Raw genomic sequence first — 19,642 nt, 5'->3', positions numbered from 1 at the left:
TCGCAGCTGGACGTTGTTGTCCAGTACATATTCCATGCTGGAGCCCAGAGCAACGTCGCGGGGCTCATTCGCCGCACAAAGGTTGCTGCGGCCAACGCCCTGCGTTCCAAAGTGAGATCACGCCTGGCCACAACCAAACGGCGAACGGCCAAACGATGGAAACGCCACTCGAGCATGCAGAGAACGGATTTGGCACCGAGGAGCTTTGATGAATGCATCGACACCACTCGGATCTCTCGTCCATCCGCCCTGAGCCGCCGCCTTGGTACTGGGCTAAGGGCTCCTGACGGTGCGCTCGCCGATCTCTGCAATGCTAGTAGGTCGGTCGTGTGCTTTGGGCCGTGTGGTTCCACGCCAGTGTCGGAGCTCAAAGTGGTACGTTCAAGGGGTCGCCAACCCGCAGCTCTCTCTGTGTTGACCTGCGTAGCACTAGTACATGGCCTTGCTCCCACTCGCATCCTCTATCTCTAGCAAACGCTCGACACAGCCGAGGCATAGCGAGCCTCTGGCGCGTTCTGGCAGAGATCGGCGCATACATTTTCACTCGTCCTCGCGCGTCAAATTCGAAAAGTGAAGCACAGAATAGCGCACAAGCTCATGGCTTCAAAGGTGGGACGGACAACTGGCCGATAACACGCGCGCGCGTTTATAAGCTGCCACGTCATTCTGCCCGCCATTGCTGGCCAATATATATTGGGCGCTCGGATTGCCTGATCAATTTGCACCGCATCATCAATGACAAGTCCCAATGCGGTACCTCATTGGTTGGTCTATAGCCAATCACAGCGCGCCGTGGTCCGCCCATACAATTTCGCAGATAAAGGTATGATTTCGTAGTTGGGCATGATCGCCTAATCAGCACAATGCGGTGCTTCCGTGGCGCTTCCATGGCCACGAGGAGAGGCCAGTTTGCATTTTGCCTTGCGTCGATCACATCATGAAGTCCCCGAAGACGACGACGGCGTCCGCGCCCATCTTTATCCAGAAGACGTACACGCTCTTCGAAGAGTCGCCGTCGAGCATCGCTGCGTGGGCCAACAACGGCACGACGATCGTCATCAAGGACCCGCAGCAGTTCGCCACCATGATGCTGCCCAAGTACTTCAAGCACAACAACTTCCTCTCGTTCGTGCGCCAGCTCAACTTTTACGGCTTCCGCAAGTACAAGAAGGAAGAAGTCGAGCTTGTCAACAACGAAAACACCAAGCACTGGTGGGAGTTCTACCACGACAAGTTCCTTCGCGCCAAGCCCGAGCTCATGGTGCAGATTCGCCGCAAGACGTACTCGGAGGGAGACGGCACCGACAAGGAGGAAGTCGAGGAGCTCAAGAACCAGGTCAACTCGCTCCAGAGCCAGTTCCACCAGCTCACGGACCAGATCTCGAGCTTGACGGCGCTCGTCTCGACGCTCATCCAGACGCAGAAGCGGCCGCGCGACGAAGACGACGTCGCTGAAGCGTCGATGAAGAAGAGCAAGCTCGCCGACACCTCGGACTTTGACGGCCTCTTTGATGTTGTCGCCGACGACAGCGCGATGCCGTCGCTCGACGACCTCTTCGCCGCCGAGGAGGACGAGTCGACGGTCGTCAACTCGGTGCTGGCGTCCTTCGACCTCCCCATGGACGCGCGCTGCGGCACGATGCTCGGCAGCGCGTGCGTCGCGGGCCCCAACGTGACGTTCTGCTGCCCCATTTAGTTAGTTTATTGTTCCCACTGCCTGTGTATCATCCGCCGACTGCGTGGATTATACTGCTTGCCTGACGCTGCTTCGTACCTTCGATCTCAAGACTACGAGGCGCCTAATGTCAACAAGATGTACAGTATCTTTTCATTCCTCGTGTCCTCTGAATCCCAGCACGAGATTCGCACGTCCTCCTTGCCTCTGGCGCCACTGTTGACAGAACATGCAGCCTCCGTGCGAGTAGCTAGGGGCACGGCCAGTACCAGCTCCTGGTTGGGACGGAAGGATCGAGGACTGAACCTGCAGCTTCTTGATCACTGTGCCCTTTCGTTCTGCCAATCAGAACTGATATGAATCTTGGCCTGCTGCCCGAGGATCGCACTGCATACATGTAGGAGCAGTGGCACAGGAGGAACGACGGCGGCTCAAAAATGTTCTAGGCGTCTGCCCCAACAACTACTAGACCAGAGCCATCGATGGCTTGCTTATGAAGCTACGCGTACTTGCGCTGATCCATGACCGTCTCATACGCTCCCTTGTAGAAATCGCCTCAGTGGGCGCATTGAAGTATTTCAAAGGTAGGCAAGAAATAGCTCCACTATGCAGCGAGACGTGCGATGGCAAGCTATGGGTTGTGGCCGTTGGGGCGGGAATAGCACGAGCGACATGGAGCGTCCCGTCGCTCGATGGTCCAATCGCGCGCGGCCAAGTGGCCTCTGGCCCTCGGAATCGGATTCGTATTTTCCCGTGTGATCACAATCACGGCGGTCGTGGATTGGTGGGTTTATAGCCAATCACGGTTGCCGCAAGATGTTGTTGTGGGACGCGCGCCGGCACATTCGCACACGCATGCCGTCGAAGCGAGTGCGCGTGAAGGCCGAGGCGGCGCCGGTGCTCGGCCCCGTCTTTCTGCAGAAAATCTTCCGGCTCTTCAGCGAGACGCCACGCCACGTCGCTCACTGGGGCCGCGACGGCCGCACGGTGCGCATCGAGGACCCACATCGGTTTGCCCTGGATGTTTTGCCCTTGTACTTCAACCACAGCAATTTTCTGAGCTTTGTGCGCCAGCTCAATTTTTACGGCTTTCGCAAGTACAAGCCCGAGGACGGGCTGAGCCACCTGCCGTCCGAGAAGGCGTCATATGCGTGGGAGTTTATCCACGACCGCTTCCAACGCAGCGCGCCAGAGCTCGTCGCGACGATCCGCCGCAACGGGCACGTTGCGCCGCCGCCAACTAGTGACGCCACGCCACAGACGCTGCCGGACCTCCAGATGCAGGTGCAGGAGCTGCAGCGGAACAGCCAAGACATGGTGGCGCGCATCTCAGCACTCACGTCGCTCCTCTCCGAGTTTGTGCGCGATCAACAGGAAACCACCGAGCCATCATTGCCTTCCAGCGACGACGATGGACCACACCACAACGACGTATATGGAATGCGTTGACACAGCGAATCAATGAGAAATTGTATGAACTAAGTGATCTTACCACCGAGCAAATAAGGACTGATTGCGCGACAATTGACGACAGGTTGATCACACTGCAGTTTGTACGACGGTATCAGCCAAACGCGTTGCGATAACTCGTTCAAACGGTGGTCAATTGTAGCGCAATCGTCGTGCACAAGTCCTACAAATGTCCAAAAAACTCACGCACAATCCGTGCGGCCATAGCAATCAGCAAATTTGCAAACTGGCGAAATTTTAGTGATGTCGGTGGATACCAAATATATCTCGATGGCGCCGCTGATTTGCGGTGACCAAAGAGTTCGCTTTGGCCTGAAAACTACCGGTGCAGGAGAATGGACAAGTCGCTGGGATATACAGGTGGTGTCGATGAAGTCGTGCACGAGATTCGGCGCCGCATACGCAGTTGGTCCGCCGCCTCGTAATCGCCTGTCGTGGCATCCGACGTGATTCGTTTGAGGCGCCGTGCCACTTTTTAAATCCAGCCCGCGGATTCGCTCCCTTTTGACCAATCCTGGCGCGCCAAAATGTGCCCATACAAATGCCAAGTGTGCGGCAGCGTTACGTCGTTCGATGTTGCCCCCGCGATGATCAAGTCATCATCCGAGCTTGCGACATGAGGTAGTTGGCCAATGGCGTTCATTCTGCCTTTTGCCCCGTTCCAAGCAGCAGCAGCCATGACATCGCCGATCGCCGCCCAGTTCATCCAGAAGGCCCACGCGCTCTTCTGCGACGCGCCGACGCACATTGCGCAGTGGGCGCACGAGGGCACGACGCTCTTGATCCACGACCCGCACCTCTTCGCCCACGACGTCTTGCCCAAGTACTTCAAGCACAACAACTTTCTCTCGTTCGTGCGCCAGCTCAACTTTTATGGCTTCCGCAAGTTCAAGAGCAAGTTTGCGACGCGCTTGTCGTGGGAGTTCCACCACGACCTCTTCTTGCGTGACCAGCCCGAGCTCCTGTGCCAAATCAAGCGCAAGGCGCACCTCGAACTCGTCGAGAAGGAAAACCCGGTCGAGGACCTCCGCCACGAGATTTCGGTCATGCAAACCCAGTTTGATGCGCTCACGCAGCAGGTGAAGCAACTCACGTCGGCGGTCGCGTCTCTCGCACGGGCGCAGTCGTCGGAAGCGCCATTGCCCGAAGCGCCAACGCCCGTAGCGCCGCCGGCCGCACCGAAGAAGCGCAAGCGCGTCGACGACGAAGAAGCTGGCTGGGCGCCGCTGGACATTGACGGCAAGAGCGACAGCTTCTCTGCGGACGAGATGGACATGGTTGAGGACGTCCTTGACGCACTGGAGCGGCCGACGGTCATGCCGCCGTGGAAGCCGCTCACGTGGATGTGCATCCGTCGCCGCCGAGTCGCCTAAGCGCATCCCATACCATAATTTAATCGACCCAATCTTATTTTAGCTTATTGCACTCTGTTGCCAAGACTTGCTACCGTGCCTTGTCGTGCTCATGGAAGCGCAGCACAGCGTGTATGCTAGGGACGAAGCATGTCACGCGCACGACGACCTTTGTGGAGATACACCTGGCATCTTTGGCGCGTGGCTTTTGCCTGATGATGGCAGAGTCACCACGGAGTACAGCCCATTCCAAGCTTCTTTGACACTTGGCGCGACGTGGGGCGTCGTCGGTCTTTTCTAGCGTGCCACGTGAGGCTTGATCAGTTGGCGGTGCCAGACGGACGGATCTACGGCATTGGTTCCTGAACTCGAGGTGGAGCTCGCTCTGTTCGAGCAGCACACGTCGCCAAGTGCTTAGCTCGACGCATATATGCAGCACTGGATTCATGCCAACGGGTCCAAGTACCGCTAATCGAGGCAGCTGCGGGCGCTTCCTCAGCGGCGACATCCTTTTCTTCTATGTCGACGCGGCCACGTCAAAGGGCACTTGTCGACGCAACACGGCGGCGAGCCGTTGCCCAGTTCCCGCGATTACCCGAGACCCGACACGGCGCAACTCTTATCAAATCATCTGCGACAGGCCGGAGACGCCGCCTCGCATTGGCTGCTTTGCGCCAATCCAAGGGCGCGATCTCGCCCATACAAACCGCAAGGTATCTAGTGGCATCGGTCCACCGTGGCGGGTGCGTTTGCTTCGACACGCATCATTTGCGATTTCCGCGGCCATCGCCGATGACTCAACGCGCCTCGTCCTCCTTCTTGTCGCCGACGCGCAAGTCGTCGAAGCGCGCGACGGCGCCGCAGTTTATTCAAAAGACCCACGCGCTCTTCTGTCACGCGCCTGCTCACATTGCCCAGTGGCACAACGACGGCACGACAATCTTGGTCCACGACCCGTACGCGTTCTCGCGGGACGTGTTGCCGCGCTATTTCAAGCACCGGAATTTCCTCTCGTTCGTGCGGCAGCTCAATTTTTACGGCTTCCACAAGTACAAGGTCGAGGACGCCGAAGCGTTTACGTGGGAGTTTCAGCACGAACACTTTCTGCGCGACGCGCCCGAGCGCATGCACGCGATTCGGCGCAATACGCCGCCGCCACCGGCATCGCCCAATGACGTGGCCGACGTGGCCGAGCCCGAGCTGAGCCCGGTCGCGACGCTCCGACAAAACCTTCAGGCCGTCCAAGCCCACTTTGACCGCCTCTCGGGCCAAGTGGCACAGCTTAGCGAGTGCGTGGCAGAGCTCGTCCGAGAGTACGACGAGGAGGACCTGCGCGCGCAGGTAAATAGTGTACACGTGGTGCAGGCGCAGCCACCACTGCGTATTCGCAACGTCGAGTTTACGGCGCAGGACTTGGCCATGGTGGACGATGTCCTTGCCATCTTGTCGTTGTGAATTGAGCCCACCAGCCACCCGTAAAATAGCTTTGCTGTAAAGTATTTAAGGCAGCAGTTTGCATGCCCCATGCGTCTAGATCAGCCGCGAATCAACTCGAAGCCGGTGGTAAACATGGAGCTTATAGATCTTCAAATCATTCTGGGGGCGCCACGTCATTTTGCGTTCCGGGTGTGATGAGGCAAACTGATGGTGCGCGATATCAAGGATGGAACGAACTTCTGTGCGCTCGCAGGTCGTCGTAATCAGGCCCGGGACAAGTTGGAAGAGTTATCCAACGCGATTTCATTGGTTCCTTTTGGACCAATCCTGCGCATGCTGGTCGCGTCCATACTGAATTCGAGTGAAGCTCGGATTACGCCATCAATGGCCGATTTCGTGCGCAGGTTTCGTACATGATCACATCACCGCGATCTTCCGAGGTCCAAAGACCTTGTCGGAAGCCCTCACTTTTCCATTCTCTCTATACCGACAACACAACATGATCTCACCGAAGCGCAAGTCTGCGGCCCTCTCAAGCACCCAAGTTGCACCGCAGTTCATCCAGAAGACGTACGCGCTCATGACCGACGCGCCCGCCCACATCGCGCAGTGGTCCAACCACGGGTCGACGATCCTCATCCACGACCCGTACGCGTTCTCGCGGGACCTTCTGCCGCAGTACTTTCGCCACAGCAACTTTCTGAGCTTTGTGCGGCAGCTCAACTTTTACGGCTTTCGCAAGTGCAAGCGCGACGACCCGACAAGCCTGGCGTGGGAGTTTGAGCACGAAGCCTTCTTGCAGGACGAGCCTGAGCTCATGCACACCATCCGCCGCCACAACCAGCCGACAACCGACGTGCCCGACCAATACACCGAACCCGAACCCGAAACGACGCCCGTCGCCGAGCTCCGCGAGCGTATTTCGACGGTGCAAACCAACTTTGAGCTCCTTACGCAGCAGCTGACGCAGTTGACCGCAGTCATTTCAACGCTGGTCGTGTCAAGAAAGCGACCTGCCGAGTCGGACAGTGCCGACGCCAAGCGCTTGTGCGTCGATACTGATGCGGACGATATGGAGCCCCTCCACTGGGGTCGGCATTCGGCAGCCTTATCGGTTGAAGACTTGGCCATGGTGGACGACGTGCTCGATATTTTGTCGCAGGCGCCTGTGAACCCGCCGTTGGACACTGCGATCGAGGTATAAACACAACTAATAGTATAATATAATTAAAGGAATGATTCGGACTGTGATCTTCGTGATAACTGGTGCAGCAGCACCCTATCGTCCAGCATTTTGACGTATACTTTGAAACGAAGCTTCTTTCGACTTTGAGCAAAGCTTTATACATGCAACTTTAGTCCAGCAGAGACACACTAATCATTATCAAATGATACTACTCGACAGTCTTCTGCCAGCGGCGTTTACTGCAGCGACGATTAGTAGTAGACGGTGGGATTGATGCCATTTTGTCTTCGTCCGAACGATACGTGTGGCTGAAACGCAATCTGCGACACGCACAGTTAAATAAGACGCATTGGATTGGCTTATAGGATCTCCAGTAGCCAATCAATGACATTTGCATGTCGAATGATGGTCTTAGACTCATCATCGGCATCTAATCACGGTCCAAACATTCCAAATAATCACGGTCCAAACATTCCAAATAATCAGTCCAAGGGGCTTTGTCCACAATCTCCCGGCGTCGTCATAACTCAATATTTCAACGCAGGCGGACATGGCCCGAGCACCACCTCTCTTCATCCGAAAGACCTTCATCCTCTTCTCCGGCGCCCCGAGAGAGCTCGCAGAGTGGGCAAGGAACGGGACAACGATCTTGATCCATGACTCCCACGTCTTTGCGCGCGAGCTCCTCCCGCGCCACTTCAAGCACAACAACTTTCTCTCGTTCGTGCGGCAGCTCAACTTTTACGGCTTCCACAAGTGCAAGCGCGACGACGGCAGCGGCGTCATCTGGGAGTTCCAGCACGATGCGTTCGTACAACACAAGCCAGAGCTCATGCGGACCATCCAGCGCCACCAAGCAGCACCCGTGGTGGTAGCAAGCCCAACTAAGCCGTCACCGCCGGACGAGACTGCGATGGTTGCGCTACGTCGGCAGATCCAGGCTGTCCAGACCCAATTTGACCAAGCGGCGCGCCAAATCTCAGAGCTCTCGCAGGTCATTGCCAGCCTCGACGAGCCACACAAGACCTCCTTTCCCGGTGGGGCCCAAGGAGAAGGTAGCGAAGCTCCCTTTACGTTGCTGGACAGAGCCGATCTCGAACCGTTTGATGTCGGGCGAGCTGTGGTCAGCGTTTTGACGGTCGAGGACTATAGCATGGTTGACGACGTACTCGATATTTTGTCATGGTCAAGGGTCAATGCGACAGACTACAGCGAAATTATAACCTGTTGAATATGTTCTTATTGCTCTTATTGTTGTTCCCGCAGACCCTCGACGTGGAAACGGCTTGCCCCATCTCATGACAAGGGGCTCACATTCTATCTTCAACAACCTCGAGCTAGTGCGCAAGTGCGCTCACAGTGTACCAGTACCGCAAAATGTATTTTCCACCGTGCACTATCGACGCGCTATCAGCTTGAACACACCCAACGGTGTGACGTGCTTGAGGTTTCCCGTTCACCTCGTGACGCGAATAAACAACGTCCGTGATAGCGATATCAGCCGAGGACCCTGTTGGGAATCTGTTAGGGCAACGTTGCGACCGCTACTATCAGTGCATCGACTGGACAAGGAGCGCCGAGGAGCGATCACTCATCCCTCTATTCGATTCGAGCCCTTGGCGCGATATCTCTCGCGGTGTTGGCAGTCCCAACAGCGCCTAAATCCGGTACTAATCATGATTAGTCACTGGAGACGAGTACAAACCGCCAAGAGTTCTTTTCATAGTTTGGGGTTAGTAGAGGTCTGTGACGACGCTCTTATCTCAAGCGATCATGGAGACAAGGCTGGCATGTCGACGGTTGACCGAAATGACAAGTTGTGTCGCGGGGATGACGTTGTGCGCGAGGTGTGTCCTGGGAAAAATGCGGCTTGCGACACTCGCTGAATCACCGTTGCGCGCATCTGATTGGCTTTTGCCATTGGCCAATCATTGACGCCATGTCATTTCCTTACAAACTTCAAGGCAACGAACTGAATCGACGGCCGACGACGTGGCGGCCCCAAAAAACAGGTGCATCGGCCGGAGGGACGTGAGTAGCTTTGCCAATCAAATACGGGCCGGTGCAGTCTACGGTCATTCTTCAATTGTCTCTGCGTCACACAAATATGCTCTCGCCTTCATCGCCAACGTGCCTCGAGCTCTCGATCGCCCCCTTCCTCCACACGACGTTTGCACTCTTTTGCCAAGCGCCGGTGACGATTGCCCATTGGACGCACGAGGGGACCGCGGTGGTGATCCACGACCTCCACCGCTTCGCCCACGAGGTGCTGCCGCAGTACTTTGGCCACTGCAACCTCGTGCTCTTCGTGCGCCAGCTCCACACATTTGGCTTCCGCAACTTCAAGAGCGCGTCGGGCGACTGGGAGTTTTGCCACACGCACTTTGTGCTCGAGCAGCCCGAACGCCTCCGCTACGTTCAGCGAGCCGACGACGACGACCATAGCCCGACGTCGCTCCAGATCGAGATGAATGAGATCGGGGACCAGGTCTCGCACCTCACCGCGCTCGTCTCGCACCTGACCCAAGAACGGCGGTGCTGCCTCTCGGCCCAAGCGAGTGCCGACGACGCCGACCTCCTCGACGAAGTGTTTGAGATCCTCGAGCTGCCGCAGCAGCCCCTCACCGTGGTGCCGAGCGGCGGCTGGGATTACTAACCAAACATCTATAATACACTAACTTATCTCTCTGTGCTCAAGTGCCCTCACAAAGCGCGATCTAGTCAAAACGGCGTTACTAAACATCAAGTTGCGATCTGCGCTCGTGATTGGTTGTTTGCGAGACCACAGGCCCGAGAGTAGGGTCATCACCGCACTTGTGGTGGAGCAGCGCCGCCCATTTCGTCCCAGCACAGCCCACGTGGTGCCCGCTTGTATAGTAACCACTTCTTTCGTTGGCGAGTTTGGCAGCGGAATAAGCCTCGAACGTTGATATAGCGTCGTCTGTCGCAGCACAATTTGCATGTTGAGCACCGGCCGTATCCTGCCGCCATAGCTTGGCTGGTGCTGCGAGCTTGTTCCTAGCGTTAGCATCGAGGTTCGCTCTGGAGGCCTCGCTGGCTTCACGGGTGCGAGATCGGTTTATGGCGAGTCAGTCCGCAGTATTAACGATAACGATAGAACAATAATGATAGCTAACCAATAAATCGCCCTCCCATATGCGCAATGGAGGCGCCTCAAGGAGCTGCCCAAGCATGCGTGCAGCCGCATGATCGATACACTGTAGCCAGCGGTGACAGCCACCATCAACGCCAAGGATCGCTGCAGGCTGTGGGAGAAAGTGCGACTCAAGGCGCGCATTCGTACTACGTCTTATTGCAACTGCACTCTCCATCGAGCCATGCTTGACCAAGTCTTTCTCAGGGAGGTTGAGCGCTGGTACCCCTTGAAGCTGCGTGTTTTTAGCGCTTGGTTTTGTCCTCGTTTTTGTCCTGTTTGGACTTCGTCGCTGCCATTGGCCAAAAAGGTTTTTCGGTGGCTCCTTTTTGTCCAATCGCAGAGGAACAAGTGACCTATACAATCTGCAAGATAACGAACTTCGAGAAAACGAACGACCAACATTTGCACACCTTTGGCCGAAATGACCAAGCCAACACCGACAAAGCCAGCGCCAGCCAAGGCCGCGCCCGTGTTCCTCCAGAAGACGTACGCGCTCTTCGACGAGGCGCCGGCGGCGGTCGCGTCGTGGGCCCACGAAGGCCGGACCGTCGTCGTCAAGGACCCGCAGGAGTTTGCGCGGACGATCCTGCCGCAGTATTTCAAGCACAGCAACTTTGCCTCGTTCGTGCGCCAGCTCAACTTTTACGGCTTCCGCAAGTACAAGCGCGACGAAATGCTCTTTGGCGACTCGTACGCGACCGTCGCCGAGACGGGGATGCAGTACTGGTGGGAGTTTTACCACCCCAAGTTTGTCCGGGCGGCGCCGCAGCTCATGAGCACCATCCGCCGCAAGACGTACTCGGAGGCGCCGCCTGCGTCCGCGTCCTGCGAGACCGACGACATGGGCGCGCTCAAGGAGCAGGTGTCTACCTTGCAGACCCAGTACCACCAGCTCTCGTCGCAGCTTTCGAACCTCGAGATGCTCGTCAAGACGTTGATTATGACGCACAAGCGCGCGCCGCCGACCGAAGCCATCGAAAGCGTCAAGAAGTCCAAATCCGAAGAGACGCAGGATATGGAGAGCCTATGTGAGACCAGCGACGACGCACAGTCGCCCGAGTCGTCGTCGTTCGCGCTCTCGCTGCCCGGCAGCCCCTTGCACTTTTGCGACGTGCCCATTGACGACCACTTTTTGTGGCCCGACGAGCTCGTGCCAGCCGGGAACGACCCGAACATGTTCTCTGGCATCGACGAAATCATCTTTGGCGAGCATGAGCCTCCCAAGTTGCCGTCGCCGCCACGTTGCTCGATGCAAGCCGACCGCCCGCTCATGTTCCGCTTCACGCTTCCAGCATTGAAGTGAAGCAGCAAGTTTCTCTATCTACTCTACGTACATTAACTACATATTTACAGCTCCTTTCCCTAATATATCCTCCATGCCAGTATCAACTGTCCTGGCCTGTACCTGCCACAATGGTCGTCGTAGCACGAGCCACTCTGCGAAGCAGCGCGAGGTGCTGGTATCACGGCGATGGCCTTGAAAGGGCTTTGCAGCTGTTTGAGCCTTAGAGAGCCGCTGACGAAGCCTCCTGCACAGCTGCCAGAAATCACGGCCGACCGGAAGGACGCAACAAACCTACGCTCGGCATGCAATTTGCGGTGTTTGTATGGCGAAGAAGGCCCCTACGTCGATAAGCTCTTATAGCACTTCATCATGGCTGTCCGCCTTGGCAGCTTTTGGCGCCTCGTTGACCGAGCCTCGCTTCGATATTCCGGATAATGTATCGTATCCGGTAGGCATTTGCCGCGAAACTCCATTTGGCAGGATGGCGTCGTCGTGGGAAGATGGGGCGTCGATCTTGCGCCGACCTGTAGACGCCGGGGCCCGGAAGCGGCCCGCGCCGGGTGCATCGAGCGACTTTATGGGCCTTGGCGATGACGGAGAGCCTCCAGCCGGAGGTGCGCCCGAGGAGCCTGCGCCGGAGGCCAAGCCGCGAAAGAAGCGCAACATCTTCTCGGAGCAGCATTTGCTAAGCGACCGAGGTTTCCGCGCAGTCTACAACTCGTTCCCGGGCCACTTCAACACGGCCATTCCGGAAGGCCAAGAAGCGTTGGCGCTGCGCGATCTCATGACGTGCTACAAGGAGTGGGCGTTCGAGTTGTTTCCGGCCCTGCGCTTTGAGGACTTTGTCGACCGCACCGAAGCGATTGCCAAGAAGGCCGCGGTATGCACTAGCGCAGTGTCATCGTGTGTCTCATGCTGAGGGATAGGTGGGCGAGCTTCTCCAAGAACTGCGGTCGAAGGAAGCCAAGCGCGGCGAGCCCGAGCCCGACTTTGCCGAGATCGTGAATTCCACAGCATCGACGCGCGATAGCAGCAGCGCGAGCTATGCCCCGCGCGATAGCAGCAGCTCTAGCCAAGCCCTGCCGCGTGACGCTCCGCGCAGCGACTCGTTCGACGATGCGCTCACGGCAGAGCAGGATATGGAAGCGCTCCTCGAGTACGAGGCCATGCTCGCGTCCACGCGCGACGACGCCCGCAAGGTGCCAGCCCAGGAGCCATCCAACGACAAGTCGAGCGATGAGGAAGAATTCCAAGCGCCGTCTCTCAAGGCTGCGCCGAGATCGGCCGAGCCCAGTGACAACGTGACCGAGGCCGAGTCGCCGCCTCTCTCGACGGTTGCCGAGAAGCCAGATGACACTGCCGACGAGCCTCGTGACGCTACCGACGAGCCTGCGGACGAGGTCGACGATGCGCCTGCTGATGAGGTCGACGACGATCCTGCTGTTGACGCCGAGGAAGCGCCGTCGCAAGCCGCTGTCGAGCCTGCGTCGCAGATGGAGGAGCCTGCCTCCCAGGCCATCGACGAGGACTACGAGCTCCCGAGCGACGAAGAAGCCGGCGACGTCATGGAGTACGAAGCGCGGACGTCGATTTTGCGGGACATGGTGGAGACGACGGAGACGCGACGACCGCGGACGTCCAAGGCGCTCGACGAAGCCGCGACGCTGCTCGAAGAGGAGTCGGACAGCGACGCCGAGCTCGACTTTCCGGCGACGCGCTTTGGTACTGCGTCGCAGGTGCCACCGACGCAAGGAGACGACGACGATGAGACCCAAGTCATATGAGATTAACGACGGCCGCCCAATCGATTCGTATACGCAAGTCTACTGTGCATGTGTCTATTTACTTCAGTCGTCGCGAGCGGCGACGGACGTGCGAGCACGGGCGCTTGCCGTGGTTGGCCTAGCATCTGCGTGAGCCTGGGCATGCAGCGACGAGAGATGTACCTTCTTGGGCTTGCGCGAGTTTCTACCTACGAGTTGCATGCCAGGGAGGGGCTCCGAGGACAGGCGCATGTTCTCCAGCACCGCGTCCAAGGCGTCGTAGGGGTTGAAGAGGATCGGCGGGCGCGTGAGCGTCGACGGGGCCTGCGCAAAGCCCGACGGGACCTGCGAGAACGTCGAGAGGAAGGCTAGTGCACACATATGAGACGTCTACTTGCGCCTAGCGCCGCATGAGGTACCCGGCTTGGGGACGGACACGGCGCGGACCGCGCGGGCGAGGACGTGGTGCATGGGCGCCGATGGGATTTTCGCAACTGTGTCGTGGTTGGTTGCAATTGCCTCGTACGTCAAGGCGCGCGTCTTTTAATTCCGCCCGATACAAATATCAAGTCATATAATACAGGACGCCCGAAATGAAAATATTCTTTTTATTGCATACTCAAACCAAGCTATTATTCTGGAATAAAATAATCAGACACACCATTTAACGGCTAGAAAGGTCAGATAATGGCCGGAACTACCTTCCGCGACGTGACGTAGAAGAGGTAGCATGTGCCAGATAACCTCGAGTGACCAGTACTACAACCTCCGCAGTTAGCTACAACCTCCGCAGTTAGCTTCAGTTGATCCTAGTACTGTGAAGGACAGAGGTTGATGGCAGTAGGCTCTGGCTTGAATGTTGGAGCCATTTTGAGCAATGATCTGACCATTTAGCATGCTAAAGTACGCAATACAAATCCCAAGAGTTTTTTAACCTGTGAAAATACATATGAAAGCCCAGAGGTTTCGGATTGTGTGGAAATCTAACCGAGCGCTCCGACCGCAAGATGACCGCGGCCCTCGTGGAGATGGACGACGTCCGCGCCTTCCTTCAGGTAGATGCTGTCGTCATGAGCATGGGCTGTCCGATGCCATGTTTGTATGGTGCCAGGCTCATGGCTGCATGGTAGACGGAAGCTGCGCTGGAAGCCGAGTTTGAGGACAGTTTGGCCCGCAGCCCGTACTCGGTCGAAACATGGACGTCGTACCTCAACTTGACCGCGAACGAGGTCGACGCGACGACGCACAAGCTGCCGGAGCGTCGCATCAAGCTCTTTCGCCGGGCGCTCGCGCTCGTGCCGTTGAGCTACAAGCTCTGGAAGCGGTTCATCGACGAGACGCACCAGTTGATCCGCGGCCTGCGCATCGACGCGCCCGAGTACAACGACCTTCGCCAGCTCTACGAAGACGCACTTGTCCACTTGCACAAGATGCCCCGCATCTGGCTCAACTACACGGCGCTACTGCGTACGTTGCGCCTTGGCACGGCCACGCGCCGTGTTTTTGACCGCGCGCTCCGTGCGCTGCCTATCACACAGCACAAGCGCATCTGGAGCCCGTACCTCGAGTTTGTGCACGAGCAAGGTGTGCACCAGACCGCGATCTCGGTCTACCGGCGCTACCTCATGCTCGAGCCGACGGGCCGCGAGGCGTACGTGCGCTACCTCCAGTCCATCGAGCAGTATGTACAGCTACGCATGTCTCTCTTGCTATCGCCTTTCTACTCTAGGTACGAAGAAGCGAGCGTTCAACTCGTCCAGCTCATCAACGACGACCAAGAAAGCACGAAGGCGTCGCGCCACGACCTGTGGATGCTGCTGTGCACGATGGTGTCGCAGCACCCAGAGCAGGTCTCGTCCAGCCTGCACATCGACCGCATCCTCCGCAGCGGCCTCTCGCTCTTCACGGACGAGGTTGGGCGGCTCTGGTGTGCGCTTGCGACGTACTACATCCGCCTTGGCATGTTCGAGTCGGCGCGCGACATTTACGAAGAAGCGCTCCTCGCGGTCCTCACGGTGCGCGACTTTAGCGTCATTTTCGACGCGTACGTCAAGTTCATCGAAGCCATGATCGCGTCCGAGATGAGCGAGACTGCGAGCTCTTCCGCCGAGGTCGACCGCCTCTTGCAGCTCTACGAAGACCTCGCCGAGCGCCGGCCCAAGCTCGTGAACGCGGTCCTGCTGCGGCAAAACCCGCACTCGGTCAAGGAGTGGACCAAGCGCGTCGGTCTCATGCAAGACCCGATCGCGGTCGTTCATACGTACACGGAGGCGCTCACGACGATCGATCCGGGCCAAGCGACCAAGGTCAGCAGCCTCTGGATCGCCTTCGCCGCGTTCTACGAGACCCACGGCGACGCTGCCAACGCGCGCAAGATCTTTGCCAAAGCGCTGAGCGAAGGCAAGCTGAAGGCTGCGGACGAGTACGCGGCGATCGTCTGCGCGCACGCCGAGATGGAGCTCCGTCTCGAGGAGTTCGATCTGGCGCTCGACATTGTTCGCGCGGGCTGCGGCAGCTACCGCAAGTCGATGAAGCTCTGGGCGCTGCGTCTCGACTTGGAGGAGAGCCTTGGCGACGTGCGCAGCACAAAAGCAGCGTACGACCGGACGTTTGAGCTCAAGATTGTGACGCCGGCCTTGGTGCTGCAGTACACGGCGTACCTGCAAGAGCACGAGTTCTTTGAAGACAGCTTCCAGGTCTTTGAGCGCGCGATTGCGCTCTTTCCATTCCCGCACGTCTACGACATTTGGCTCGCGTACCTCAAGAGCTTTGTTTCGCGCTACGAAAGCCGAAAGCTCGAGCGCGCGCGCGACCTCTTCAACCAAGTGCTGGCGCTCGTACCGACGACGCCCGTGTCGACATCCAGCGACAAGGCGCTGCCGCCCGTCGACATGGCGTCCGTGCTCTACACCGAGTACGCTCGCGTCGAAGAAACGTACGGGCTCTGGCGCAACGCCCAAGCCATCTACGAACGCGCGACGAACGCACTCGAAGGGCCGTCGCAGCTGGCCATGTATTCGCTGTACGTGGCCAAGGCGCAAGCGCTCTCGGGCGTCGTGCACACGCGCAAGATTTACGAGCGCGCGATGGAGCACCTTCCAGACGCGCTCGTGTGGCAGCTCGCGCTCAAGTTTGCGTCGTTCGAGACGGCGCTCGGCGAGCTCGAGCGCGCGCGCGCCGTGTACCGCCATGCGTCGCAGTTTTGCGATCCGCGCTTGCACGAAGCGGACTTCTGGTCGGTCTGGCACGCGTTTGAGATTGGCCACGGCTCGGAAGATTCGTTCTTGGAGATGCTGCGCATCAAGCGCAGCGTGAGCACGCAGTACGCGCAGGTCAACTACATTGGCGTCAACAGCGCGGCGACAAGCCTCGGCATGGTGCCGGCGGCCACGACGGGCGACGCCATGGTCGACCTCGAGCGCACCAACGTTGACGAGGAAGAGACCGAGCCGCCGGCCAAGAAGGCCAAGACGGCCAACGCCGAAGAGATCGACTTGGACGATGACGACGAGGCGTCTGCGGTCAACGAGGAAGAAATCGACCTGGACGACATGGAGATTGAAGAGAAGAGCGTGCCCTCGGCGGTCTTTGGCGGGCGCCAGTAAATAAGAAAAATAAGATTTTTCATTTTCAGTCGTCCTTAGGTGTCGTCCATGACGTCGATCGTGCTCGTGACAAACTTGCGCATCTCGTACTTGGTCAAAATCGGCTGGCGGCAGTGCAGCTTGACCTTGTGCTTCCACTCGCCGGTCGCGAGCACGACGAAGTAGTGCGCAACGTGCGTCTTGGGCTCTTGGTACCAGCCGGTCGCGCCTTGGACTGTGCCAGGCATCGCACCGAGCACGCCGCACGCTTGCGCCTCGGTGTAGAGCGTCCTTTGAAAATGCTTTCGCCCGACGTGCCCGCGGTAGTGTCGCTGGAGGACCATGGAGGCTGCGCTCTGAAGCGGATCGACGACGTCGTTTTGGACCGTCGTCGACGCACTGTCGTCACTGCCACTGGTACTCGTGGGGCGTGTCTCGTCGCAACTTGTCGTCTCGGACGTCGCTTGCTGTGACTCGGACGTGCTCTCGGACGGTGCTGGCTTGTCACAAGGTGGCGACCTGTCGTCGCTGATGGCAGTCTCTTTCTCGATGTCACTAGGCTCGTTCTCGGCGCCTGTCGGAGGCAGTGCCGTGTCGCCTGCCGGTGGCTCGCGATTTTCATCTGGCGCTGCTGCCGTAGTGTCAACGTCGGTGCAGGAGCGGTCAGGCTCGACCACATCTGAGCCTTCGGGCGTCGACGGCTCGGAAGGCGTTAAGTCACTGGGAGCTCCGTCGATAGAGCCGGAGTCCTCTCTTGTTGGGAGCTCTACCTCGGATGCGATCGCCTCTGGTAATGTGCTTGGTGGCTCAAGAGGCATGTCGACTGTGGATAGAAACACTGGCGCTGGCTCCACCGCGCCCGCAGGCTCAGGCTCAGGCGGTGGCAGCGTTGCAGCGCCAGAATGGACCTCGGCCAAAGCCTCGGGGGTCGTCGTCGCCGCATCGTCGCAAAATACCGATGCGAGCTCTTCCGACCCACTTGATGTGGCAGCTTCTAGCTCCGAGGAATCGATGACTGGGGCGTCGGCATCACCAATATCCGACTCGACAGCCGTCTCGACGCCGGTCGTTGCAGGAAGTGATTGCTCGCCAAGGGTTGTCTCCAGAGTGCTCGATGAACCAATGTCTTCCGCAGTGTCGAGCATCGTGACTGGCGGCTCGTCTAGCGTGCTGTCGGCAACCGGCGAGTCCGAGCCGATGACAAACGTCTCGCCGGCGTACTCGTCGCTCGGACTGTCGGCGAGCAACAACTCCGGTTCTGGGAGCGCGGTTCTCTCGTCCGCATCTGGAGCGAGGTTGCCCTCGCTCACAGCCACTTCTGGGCGCTCGTGGACGATGACCTCCGTGTCTTCATTGGCATTTGCTTTTGGCTCCACTGCGCTTGCCGTGTCTTCACGGAGCTCCGTGTCTTGCAAAGCCTGGGTTTCGCCCTCGACATCTCGAGCCGTCGGTGGTGGCGCCTCGCGGCTCGGGACTTGGTTCCGCTCTTCGATCGCGACGAGTTGAATGGACTCGAGGGCGGCTTCAGTGTCGGCGACGAGCGATTCCGGTTTCGACGGCGACCGCATCGTCCGCAGGCTCGAGATGCCGACGGTGTACGGCCGGTCCGAGACCTCTTTGCGGTGTACGATCACCTGGTACCCGTCGACGTCGAGCACGACGTCCTTGCTGTGCTCGGTGGCTGTCACCACGATCCGGTCCGGGCTCAAGTACGCGTCCATAAAGGTCGGGAGCGCGTCCGACTCGTTGATCGTGACGCGGGACGCTGACCGCTTCACCGGCGTTTTGGCGCGGCCCTCGAACGCTGCTCCTGGAAGCGTCGGGTTGGAGAGACTGGGCATGATCAACGGCACAGGTTTCTTGGCCGCGACTCGCTTCTTGATGGGTTTGCCGTACTTCTTCGGTTGCTTGATTGGCCGGCCTCTCCCGCCGCGCGTCGCCTTGTACGGCAGCGCTTTATGCGTCGAGATGGACTCGAGCCGGAGTTTGTTGGCTTCGAGCATCTTGTTGACGTCGTCTTCAACGTCTTGGAAGGACGGCGGCGCGTCATGCAGGAGGCGGTCCAATAGCAGCGACTCTTCGTGGCGCTGGTACGCAAACTCTTTTTCCATGAGCACGCGCTTCTCGCGGCTCTTGCATTGCGCCAGCTGCAGCTCGCGCGAGTTCTCCGCCGTCAGAAATTGCTCAATGATCTACGTCGCTGTGCAGATACAACTTCTCGCCTCTCGACTACCTTGAGGTTCTTGTGCTGCTTGGCGCGATCGTCGAGCCGCGGAAGGCTGAGCTCGGTCGGGCCCTTCTTCCCGAGCATTTTGCGACCAACTGAGCTAGGGACAAAAATAATCCAGCGTGTAACGCGTTAGGACAGTGCAGCAAACATTGCGCACTTGACGCTGCAACTTGGTGATTGGCGCACATCTCTCACTGCACTGAGGCGAGTCGGCAACCGTGGAATAAAATGCACCAGGCTGCATTTTGCATTTTGCCACCTCGTGAGCAATGGCATGTCCCGTCAACACCCTCTTGGAGACCCACGAATGCGTTGTGCAGCAGCACCGTATGCGGCTGCTCCTCGGGCACCGCCCGATTGATATCGATGGCAACGCCGGCGCCTACGAGTGGCAGTTCTACAAGAGCATATTTGTCATCCTTTCTGCTATCTTTATTCTTATCTTTAGTGCTACGAGCGTGTCCAAGCCTTCAGCGCTCGCATGCTCCGATATGCTCCCGCCC

At 58.3% G+C, this 19,642-nt stretch overlaps 12 protein-coding genes across 12 annotated transcripts; 10 read left to right on the top strand and 2 right to left on the bottom strand.

The window, feature by feature from the left end:
• The first annotated feature begins 871 nt into the window (after nucleotides 1–871).
• On the top strand, nucleotides 872–1,831 carry SDRG_13216 (hypothetical protein). The gene has a single exon (XM_008619298.1). The coding sequence runs from the start codon at nucleotides 938–940 to the stop codon at nucleotides 1,694–1,696; it is 759 nt and encodes a 252-aa protein (XP_008617520.1). The 5' UTR covers nucleotides 872–937; the 3' UTR covers nucleotides 1,697–1,831.
• Nucleotides 1,832–2,389: 558 nt separating this feature from the next.
• Nucleotides 2,390–3,212, top strand: SDRG_13215 (hypothetical protein). Its single transcript, XM_008619297.1, has one exon. It carries the CDS (start codon nucleotides 2,492–2,494, stop codon nucleotides 3,122–3,124), a length of 633 nt encoding a protein of 210 aa, XP_008617519.1. The 5' UTR covers nucleotides 2,390–2,491; the 3' UTR covers nucleotides 3,125–3,212.
• A 530-nt stretch (nucleotides 3,213–3,742) lies between these two features.
• On the top strand, nucleotides 3,743–4,578 carry SDRG_13214 (hypothetical protein). Its single transcript, XM_008619296.1, has one exon. The coding sequence runs from the start codon at nucleotides 3,778–3,780 to the stop codon at nucleotides 4,516–4,518; it is 741 nt and encodes a 246-aa protein (XP_008617518.1). The 5' UTR covers nucleotides 3,743–3,777; the 3' UTR covers nucleotides 4,519–4,578.
• A 711-nt stretch (nucleotides 4,579–5,289) lies between these two features.
• SDRG_13213 (hypothetical protein) lies at nucleotides 5,290–5,952 on the top strand (the record flags this gene model as incomplete). Its single annotated transcript, XM_008619295.1, has 2 exons — nucleotides 5,290–5,838; nucleotides 5,863–5,952. The coding sequence occupies 2 exons, from the start codon at nucleotides 5,290–5,292 to the stop codon at nucleotides 5,950–5,952; spliced, it is 639 nt and encodes a 212-aa protein (XP_008617517.1).
• Nucleotides 5,953–6,369: 417 nt separating this feature from the next.
• Nucleotides 6,370–7,183, top strand: SDRG_13212 (hypothetical protein). The gene has a single exon (XM_008619294.1). It carries the CDS (start codon nucleotides 6,434–6,436, stop codon nucleotides 7,136–7,138), a length of 705 nt encoding a protein of 234 aa, XP_008617516.1. The 5' UTR covers nucleotides 6,370–6,433; the 3' UTR covers nucleotides 7,139–7,183.
• A 487-nt stretch (nucleotides 7,184–7,670) lies between these two features.
• SDRG_13211 (hypothetical protein) lies at nucleotides 7,671–8,256 on the top strand (the record flags this gene model as incomplete). Its single annotated transcript, XM_008619293.1, has 2 exons — nucleotides 7,671–8,157; nucleotides 8,207–8,256. The coding sequence occupies 2 exons, from the start codon at nucleotides 7,671–7,673 to the stop codon at nucleotides 8,254–8,256; spliced, it is 537 nt and encodes a 178-aa protein (XP_008617515.1).
• Nucleotides 8,257–9,184: 928 nt separating this feature from the next.
• SDRG_13210 (hypothetical protein) lies at nucleotides 9,185–9,810 on the top strand. The gene has a single exon (XM_008619292.1). The coding sequence runs from the start codon at nucleotides 9,228–9,230 to the stop codon at nucleotides 9,774–9,776; it is 549 nt and encodes a 182-aa protein (XP_008617514.1). The 5' UTR covers nucleotides 9,185–9,227; the 3' UTR covers nucleotides 9,777–9,810.
• An 863-nt stretch (nucleotides 9,811–10,673) lies between these two features.
• On the top strand, nucleotides 10,674–11,662 carry SDRG_13209 (hypothetical protein). The gene has a single exon (XM_008619291.1). The coding sequence runs from the start codon at nucleotides 10,699–10,701 to the stop codon at nucleotides 11,578–11,580; it is 882 nt and encodes a 293-aa protein (XP_008617513.1). The 5' UTR covers nucleotides 10,674–10,698; the 3' UTR covers nucleotides 11,581–11,662.
• A 345-nt stretch (nucleotides 11,663–12,007) lies between these two features.
• Nucleotides 12,008–13,383, top strand: SDRG_13208 (hypothetical protein). The gene is made up of 2 exons (XM_008619290.1): nucleotides 12,008–12,442; nucleotides 12,489–13,383. Exons 1-2 carry the CDS (start codon nucleotides 12,044–12,046, stop codon nucleotides 13,344–13,346), a joined length of 1,257 nt encoding a protein of 418 aa, XP_008617512.1. The 5' UTR covers nucleotides 12,008–12,043; the 3' UTR covers nucleotides 13,347–13,383.
• SDRG_13207 (hypothetical protein) lies at nucleotides 13,323–13,816 on the bottom strand. The gene is made up of 3 exons (XM_008619289.1): nucleotides 13,745–13,816; nucleotides 13,509–13,693; nucleotides 13,323–13,464 (listed from the first exon to the last, which is right to left on the bottom strand). Exons 1-3 carry the CDS (start codon nucleotides 13,794–13,796, stop codon nucleotides 13,405–13,407), a joined length of 297 nt encoding a protein of 98 aa, XP_008617511.1. The 5' UTR covers nucleotides 13,797–13,816; the 3' UTR covers nucleotides 13,323–13,404.
• A 474-nt stretch (nucleotides 13,817–14,290) lies between these two features.
• Nucleotides 14,291–16,955, top strand: SDRG_13206 (hypothetical protein). The gene is made up of 3 exons (XM_008619288.1): nucleotides 14,291–14,380; nucleotides 14,456–15,006; nucleotides 15,055–16,955. The coding sequence occupies exons 1-3, from the start codon at nucleotides 14,333–14,335 to the stop codon at nucleotides 16,928–16,930; spliced, it is 2,475 nt and encodes an 824-aa protein (XP_008617510.1). The 5' UTR covers nucleotides 14,291–14,332; the 3' UTR covers nucleotides 16,931–16,955.
• On the bottom strand, nucleotides 16,948–19,265 carry SDRG_13205 (hypothetical protein). The gene is made up of 2 exons (XM_008619287.1): nucleotides 19,143–19,265; nucleotides 16,948–19,101 (listed from the first exon to the last, which is right to left on the bottom strand). Exons 1-2 carry the CDS (start codon nucleotides 19,218–19,220, stop codon nucleotides 16,966–16,968), a joined length of 2,214 nt encoding a protein of 737 aa, XP_008617509.1. The 5' UTR covers nucleotides 19,221–19,265; the 3' UTR covers nucleotides 16,948–16,965.
• Between the last annotated feature and the right edge of the window lie 377 nt (nucleotides 19,266–19,642).

This window comes from Saprolegnia diclina, assembly GCF_000281045.1.
Source record: "Saprolegnia diclina VS20 unplaced genomic scaffold supercont1.57, whole genome shotgun sequence".
Classification (NCBI taxonomy): domain Eukaryota; phylum Oomycota; class Saprolegniomycetes; order Saprolegniales; family Saprolegniaceae; genus Saprolegnia; species Saprolegnia diclina.
Note: the sequence above shows the minus strand (reverse complement) of the source record. Positions and strands in the feature narration are given on the sequence as shown.

Coding starts and splice junctions, on each gene's coding strand:
- SDRG_13212 (XM_008619294.1), top strand. CDS start 6,434: ATGATCTCACCGAAGCGCAAGTCTGCGGCCCTCTCAAGCACCCAAGTT.
- SDRG_13208 (XM_008619290.1), top strand. CDS start 12,044: ATGGCGTCGTCGTGGGAAGATGGGGCGTCGATCTTGCGCCGACCTGTA. Junction 12,443..12,488: donor CGATTGCCAAGAAGGCCGCG/GTATGCACTAGC, acceptor GCTGAGGGATAG/GTGGGCGAGCTTCTCCAAGA.
- SDRG_13214 (XM_008619296.1), top strand. CDS start 3,778: ATGGCGTTCATTCTGCCTTTTGCCCCGTTCCAAGCAGCAGCAGCCATG.
- SDRG_13207 (XM_008619289.1), bottom strand. CDS start 13,796: ATGCACCACGTCCTCGCCCGCGCGGTCCGCGCCGTGTCCGTCCCCAAG. Junction 13,694..13,744: donor CGTGTCCGTCCCCAAGCCGG/GTACCTCATGCG, acceptor TGTGTGCACTAG/CCTTCCTCTCGACGTTCTCG. Junction 13,465..13,508: donor ACTCGCGCAAGCCCAAGAAG/GTACATCTCTCG, acceptor CGCAGATGCTAG/GCCAACCACGGCAAGCGCCC.
- SDRG_13209 (XM_008619291.1), top strand. CDS start 10,699: ATGACCAAGCCAACACCGACAAAGCCAGCGCCAGCCAAGGCCGCGCCC.
- SDRG_13210 (XM_008619292.1), top strand. CDS start 9,228: ATGCTCTCGCCTTCATCGCCAACGTGCCTCGAGCTCTCGATCGCCCCC.
- SDRG_13215 (XM_008619297.1), top strand. CDS start 2,492: ATGTTGTTGTGGGACGCGCGCCGGCACATTCGCACACGCATGCCGTCG.
- SDRG_13216 (XM_008619298.1), top strand. CDS start 938: ATGAAGTCCCCGAAGACGACGACGGCGTCCGCGCCCATCTTTATCCAG.
- SDRG_13206 (XM_008619288.1), top strand. CDS start 14,333: ATGACCGCGGCCCTCGTGGAGATGGACGACGTCCGCGCCTTCCTTCAG. Junction 14,381..14,455: donor ACGTCCGCGCCTTCCTTCAG/GTAGATGCTGTC, acceptor GCTGCATGGTAG/ACGGAAGCTGCGCTGGAAGC. Junction 15,007..15,054: donor TACCTCCAGTCCATCGAGCA/GTATGTACAGCT, acceptor TTTCTACTCTAG/GTACGAAGAAGCGAGCGTTC.
- SDRG_13205 (XM_008619287.1), bottom strand. CDS start 19,220: ATGCTCGGGAAGAAGGGCCCGACCGAGCTCAGCCTTCCGCGGCTCGAC. Junction 19,102..19,142: donor AGCAGCACAAGAACCTCAAG/GTAGTCGAGAGG, acceptor ACAGCGACGTAG/ATCATTGAGCAATTTCTGAC.